This window comes from Dipodomys spectabilis, unplaced genomic scaffold (genome assembly GCF_019054845.1).
Source record: "Dipodomys spectabilis isolate Male_0828 unplaced genomic scaffold, ASM1905484v1 ptg000019l, whole genome shotgun sequence".
Taxonomy (NCBI): domain Eukaryota; kingdom Metazoa; phylum Chordata; class Mammalia; order Rodentia; family Heteromyidae; genus Dipodomys; species Dipodomys spectabilis.
The window spans coordinates 12,643,685-12,649,993 of record NW_024870696.1 but is presented as its reverse complement, the minus strand read 5'-3'; the positions used below and the strand labels follow the sequence as shown (position 1 = coordinate 12,649,993).

The window sequence follows — 6,309 nt, the reverse complement described above, 5'->3', positions numbered from 1 at the left end:
TGGGCACTGCCCCTGAGCTCTTTTGCTCAAGGCTAGTGCTTTACCACGTTGAGCTACAGCATGGTTAATTGGAGGTAAGAGTCTCATGGACTTTCCTGCCCTGGCTGGCTTTGAACTGTGCTCCTTAGATCTCAGCCTCCTGAGGAGATAGGACTACAGGTGTGAACCATCAGCACCCAGCAGTTCAGGAGACTTTTATCTTCAATTAACCAGCAAAAAACTGGAAGCAGAGCTGTGGCTCAAAGGGTAGAACACTAGCCCTGAGCAAAAAAAGCTCAGGGACAGCACTCAGACCCTGAGTTCAAGCCCCAGGAACAGCATGGAGAGAGAGGAAGAGAGGGGGGGGGAGAGAGGAGGGGGAACAAGAGAGAGGGAGAGAGAGAGGGAGGGAGGGAGAGAGGAAGAGAGAGGGAGGGAGGGAGAGAGAGAAAAAAAAAGAGAAATCGCCTAGAACAAAAAGCCTGGTCCTTGGAGATATGCCCTTGTCCTAGGCCAACACAGCCAAGTACCCACACCAAGACCACTGAATCTGAACCCAAATTCTAAGTTGATTTTCATCCATACTTTGTCACAGTGATGGAAAGCTGACTAATGCCCAACCCATCAGGTCTAGGCAGGTGTCTGAGCGGTACCCACCAGACCACAGCGTGCTACAGGCAGGGATGGGAATGGCCTGTGTGAGTGCCAGATGGGCAAAGAAAAGCAACAGGTTGGGCAGTAATGGCAGTCCGCTCAATACAGGGTGACTGCCCTCCGCTAAGGGAGTTACCTGTCTCCTTCCCTCTGGCTCAGCCTGCTACAGGTGAACAGAGTGCTACCACATGTAGCCCCGTCTGCACCTGCATGACGGGGCTCTCCCACTTATCCTGCAGACTCCCCAGAGGCCAGCGCCTACCACAGTCCCCCAGGACCCCGCCTCTCTCTTCACCACACGGTCCTTAATGAGCGAGCTTGCATTCGGCTTTATTTATTTATTTTATAAGAATATAACATGCTGAAACAGGAACATGGGGATTAATACATCATTCGTATCAAGGAATCCAGCTCCCTTTGTCAACAATAAATAACTATTTAAACAGTGAGGAGTTCCGGACATTCCTCAGTGGTTCCTAATACATGCAGAGGTAGAGTCTGGTGGAGAAAGGGGCAGGCAGGCAGCAACTCCTGCTGAAATTCTCCAGTAGAGGCGTAATAAATAATACCAGCAACAGAAGGAACAACAAATAAAAGAATTTTGACAATCACACAATACCAATAGTACTTAAATAATTTCCTCCTGGAGCAGCTCAAGTGCAGAGAGAACAGTGTTATCCTGGACATCCAGCCCCCTCCTCCCCCGGGGCAAGGGGTATTGGGCTGCCTGGCAAACTCATCTCCCTCTCCTGGGCTCAGTACAGGAAGTCCTGGCACACAAGGTTTGTTCAGTGAGGCCCTGAGGTGACAGGTAGAATCTAACTTCTTCCCAGATGCTACTCTTCCCAGCGGCTCTGCTCTCCAATTTCACTCCCAATTTCTATCTTCTGTCCCAGGGCCGTATGGTCTCCGGTCCCTGTTACTCCCAACCCTCTAGTGTTCCTAGGGAAAGAAACACAAGCATTCCTTCTACCCTGAGCGTCTCTCTTTTTCCTTGATTCCAGTCAGACTTCTGGGCTTTGCCAAGAGATTTGTTTCTTAGGACCCTTCTCTCCCTCATTCCACACAGCTTGAAATGAGAAGTGGACTGGCCATGGAAGGCCTGCCCCCTCCCTTCTCCACGCCCCACCTTCCAGGGCAGGGAATAACTCAGGGAGGCCCTTCAATGGACTCTGATTTAAGTGGATTCTGCTGCAAACACAGGGTGAAGAGCTAGCTGTCAGAGGCCACCCTAAAGCACCCAAACTGGGGTCCCAGGAGCAATAGTTTCTCTTTCAGAGCTCGCTCCTGACCTGGAGAGGTACTCGGGCCCAGCTTTTGAGGTATCAAAATCTCATTCTGGGCAAGAAATCACATTGACTCGCTGACCTTGAGACTTTGAAGATGGGTACAGTACAGTGTTAAGAAGCTCAGGGACCCTGGAGTGACCTGGGCCAGGTGAGCAGGGGACAACACGAAGGTTCTCTACCCACAGTTCCTTCTGGGCCCTATCTGGGAATTAGGAAAAGAAGATTCGCTCAAAGTCAACGGATGTCCAGGCAAACATTGGATCAGGTCGTCTTCCTCGCTCTTCATTTCCCACCTTGGAATGCTTCCTCACCCCTGGGAAGAGTCAGTGCTTAGCTGTGCGCCCCATTCTTTTCCCCAGAGAGCCCCACGTGGCCACTGTGGTCAGCCCTTGTCCACAGGCAGCGGCAGCCCTTCTCCACAGTGTCTGGAGGAGGGGGATGGATGAGCTCGCTTTGTCCAGGCTGCTGGGAAACCTTGCCCTTCACTGTCCTCTTGCACTTGCAGGGCAGAGCCTGCCTTCCATGCAGGGGCAGCCGCCTCGGGGAAGGGTGACCCCACCTCGCTTCCAGCTGGCTGGCTCACTGCCTAGAGGCTCATGTGTGTGAGGGTTCGGCTGGGCTGCAGCTGGATGTGGAGGCGGTGGCGGCAGCTGAGGCTTGCGCAGCCAAGTCTTGGTAAGCAGATGACTTCAGGAAGCGCGGGTAAGAGTCCTTCTCCATCAGCGTGCGCGTCTTGCCTTGGGCCACATCAAAACAGGTGACTGTGACCACTTGCAGATTTGTTCTGGTCAGCTCCCGGGTCTCGTGGTCTATGTTCACCTGTGGGTAGGGGTGCAAACACATGGTAAGTGGGCTGACTTTGAGGTCAAGTGGCAGGCGGGGCTGTGGACAGAGCATCAGATTCTGAATCGAGTCACTAAGTAGCTGTTCAGTTCGGGGCCTGTTCCCGCATCAGCTCTCGTGGCTGGCCCCCAGCCTCTCAGAATTAGTACGAGGCTTTCAAAAGCCCACTTGGTCTAACAGCACTTCTGTTGTCTTCCCGTGCAATTGTTGGGCCTGCATCGGGTCCTCTGCCTGAACTCACTCCTGCTTTTGCTCCATGTACTATGTAGGCCTGCTTGCCGTTCTGGGGCTTCAATGGGCCTTTGCATTGGCAGTCTCCTGTACTAGAGCATTCCTCAATTCTTTTAGCTCTCTGTTTATGTTACCTTACCAGCTATCCCTCTACTCACTCTACTCCATAACTCTGGCACTGTCTCTCACTGCCTGCTTTATCTGTATCAGAGCATAAATCTGATAAGACTTATATTTAATTGGTTATTAACCTCTTCTCCCACTAGAAGATATGTTCTATTAAGGAACATACCCCCCGAGACTATATCAATGTCTTGTGCGTAATTGGTGCTTACCAAATTTTTATGGGCAACCATGGAATAAAAGAGGTTAAAAAGTAAAATATAAAATAAGATGCAAAAGTGAGGCAGGACCCTGATCTCTCCACCAGGTGGCTCCACATTCTTTATCAGATGAAGCCGCCAGGCAGAGCAACAGCCATACACTGCAAGGTCCAGCATTCAGGGACTGAGCCAGGTTGCGCAAGGTCCCTGTCATGACTTTATTTCCCCAGTTGGCAAGGCTCTTAAAAGAATTGATCTTCCAAGGTGCATACAGAGAAGCCATAACCGCCTGACAAACCATCCTGCCCTATGGGAAGTCAGAGGGTGACAGCATCAAGCAGCACAGACCCTAGTCTTTGGCCATACAAGCCCACTGCCCCGTGACAAAAAGGTCAGACTGCGTCAAAACCTAGCCCCTCACCTCCTGGCCCCAGCTATCCATGATTTTCAGTGGGGCAGGGGCAGCTGTGGGTGATGGAGATTATGTTTAGATACTGACCTCTTTAGGGGCTTCGCTGCGAATGAACTCATCAAAGATGCGCTGAGCCCTGGAGCTCAGCTTGGCTGCGGATCGGATCTTCTTGAACTCCTCACAGGCCAGCCAGAACTCGAGGTTCTCCTCACTGAACTCTGTCTTCAGGAAAGCGTGGAAGGCAGCCACTCCATCTGGGGTTGAGAGGAGAGAGGAGGAGACAGGTCAGACTGGGGACCAGCAGGAATAGAGAAAGAAAAGACAGCAATTGTAGTTAATGGCTCTATTTTTAGAATGTAATTTTCCTGAACAAGGGCCTGTCTTTGTATTTTGAATAGAGGCTGGCACACTAGGGGATCCATATTCTTCTTCTTACTACTATTATTTTCCCCATGTTTTCAACACCGCTCGGACAGACTCCAAAGCACATGAGTGCTCACGTGTCACCCACAGACAGACACAACAGGGTCCGACTTACTTTTACTGCTCAGCAACAAGTCGAAGGACTCTTTCCATCCCAACACATCTTCTGAGAAGCTTCTGCTAGAGAAAGAACACACAAGATTTTAAAATCTAAACAAGTAAACACACAAAAAAAAAAAAACCCAATGAGAACTGCTAGAAAGATGCATAATTCACACGAAGGCTTGCTCAAGAATTGTCTAAACTAGCTCCTCAAACTCAGCTGGAGTCAGGGTGTTCTAAAGAGAACAATCCAGCAACCAGGAACCAAAGCCAGGGACCTTGGAATCCTCAGTATCCCTAAGGCTGCTTCCTCTCTGTCCAAAACTACTTTGATTCCCAGGACTCTCAAAGCTTAGGGGTTTTGTTTGTTTGGGGGTATTTTTTTTTTATCTCTGAGATAAAGATCTGATTATATCTCCCCAGAGCCTAACACAGAACGCAAGGTGTGGTCATGTAAGTAGAGTCATTAGCAACTATGCCAAGTGGTCTTGGACCCTGGTTACAGGGCTGGTTACAGGAGCAGTACCGCATCCCAGGTGGGAGAGTCTAATGACTGAACATTGCCTGCTGGTGGACTTGAGACCTGGATCAACCTACCAGTTTACCCCTGAACCCCACAGCCACAGCAGGCCACCAAGTCCTGCTGAACTCTCCAGGGAGGGGTTGCCCAGGTCCACTCTAGCACATCCTAGTTTCTCCTTGTTTCTTACTCCCCAGGTTCACAGGCAGGTGGGCTTGATGGCAGGACTTACCTTTCTTTGCTGTGTTTACTGCCCCAGTCGAACTTGCCCAGACTCCCAGAGTCAGAGCCCAGCTCTGATTTGTGAAGGAAGATCCCCAGACGTGTCTTGAACTCTTTGGCTCTGGAAGACAAATAAATCAGGAATATGAAAAAGGATTGTCAGCTCAGCCAGCTCAGGGAGGTCGGTCGAAACCCAGAAGAACTCTAGCACCTAAATGTCAGCCTCAAGAGCTCAAAGGAACAATCGGCTGTTCCCAGGGTTCAGCCTATATGCCCTTTCTCATTAGTGCCATCACCCCCAAAGCAACAAGAGCAATGTCTGGGCTTGCCTCCATGCGCGTATCTGGGTTTACGGAACTACAGAAACAAGCTTTTCCCTATGAAAAGTCACCAATCTGTCCCTCTGCCTGTCGATGAACCAAAATGCAGCTCAACACATCCAGGCTTGTTGGGTATTTCTGGAACTGTATGGACATTGATTCCTGCGTTTCTCTTTGCCTTTTTCCTTCCCAGCTACCAGCTCCACGAACGCAGGAAGCTGCTGAATAGCTAGGAAGTTTGCATATTTCTCTCCCATGAGACAGTGCCTTCCCCAGGGGCAAAGGACACCATGCTCCCGGTCCTGAGCTGTGGGATGAAAGGCAAGGGCTCAGGAAATTGAGGCAGCCTCGGTTCTGCTTGGAGGTGCCAGTGTGGTTAGGTTTCCCTTTGTTTTCCCTTCTTCCCGATCCTGGCATCGACTTGCCAACTCAAGTCCCGACCGCAGCACTCCGCGGCCCAGCCAAGTCCCTGCGAGTTGGATGGGGCTGGGCCGCTTTCCTAGGGGGCAGCTGGGGTCTTACCTCTCCAGGCAGGTGGTGGGGAAGGCAGCCAGGGTGCGGCACATGCTGGCGGGCGAGGGGCAATACGTCTTGGACAGGAAGCTGGAGGGCTCCGGAGGGTCCCCGAGCGCAAGGCCGAGCGCAGCGAGCGCCAACACGCGCAGGATGAGCTCAACTGTCTGCACGCGCCGGGCAGGCCCAGGTCCCAGGCTTTTCTAGGATCGGGGGTGGGCGTGGCCAGAAGGCGACGGCCAATCAGAGAGCGGGGCTTGGCTCCGCGGAGATGAGCCCGCCCGCTGGGGAGCAGCCGGCCCACGGGGCACCCACGGAGGGTCTGCCCCGCACCCCCCAGCCCTCCGCCCCGGCGCCCCCACTCCGTCCCGCCGTCCCTGGAGGACGTGGGAAGCCAGAAACCGCGGGGAGGCGCAAGGATGAGTAGCGCACACGGACAGCCGAGGGAGCCCGCGGGGTCGCGGGGTTGTGCGGGGGG

At 52.4% G+C, this 6,309-nt stretch overlaps 1 protein-coding gene across 2 annotated transcripts; it reads right to left on the bottom strand.

Moving 5' to 3' along the window:
• Positions 1 to 962: 962 nt before the first annotated feature.
• Positions 963 to 5,983, bottom strand: Rgs16 (regulator of G protein signaling 16). 2 transcript variants are annotated; one of them, XM_042674517.1, is made up of 5 exons: positions 5,841 to 5,983; positions 5,009 to 5,119; positions 4,270 to 4,334; positions 3,819 to 3,985; positions 963 to 2,741 (listed from the first exon to the last, which is right to left on the bottom strand). In XM_042674517.1, the coding sequence occupies exons 1-5, from the start codon at positions 5,882 to 5,884 to the stop codon at positions 2,517 to 2,519; spliced, it is 612 nt and encodes a 203-aa protein (XP_042530451.1). In that variant the 5' UTR covers positions 5,885 to 5,983; the 3' UTR covers positions 963 to 2,516. The 2 variants fall into 2 exon arrangements, with proteins under 2 accessions (XP_042530451.1, XP_042530452.1); XM_042674518.1 differs by having other exon boundaries at positions 4,270 to 4,331.
• Positions 5,984 to 6,309: the final 326 nt, after the last annotated feature.

What these genes read in the sequence shown, in the direction of transcription:
- Rgs16 (XM_042674517.1), bottom strand. Translation starts at nt 5,884, where the DNA reads ATGTGCCGCACCCTGGCTGCCTTCCCCACCACCTGCCTGGAGAG. An exon ending in CCCACCACCTGCCTGGAGAG is followed by an intron (nt 5,120 to 5,840) that starts GTAAGACCCCAG and finishes TTTGTCTTCCAG; the next exon opens with AGCCAAAGAGTTCAAGACAC. An exon ending in AGTAAACACAGCAAAGAAAG is followed by an intron (nt 4,335 to 5,008) that starts GTAAGTCCTGCC and finishes TTCTTTCTCTAG; the next exon opens with CAGAAGCTTCTCAGAAGATG.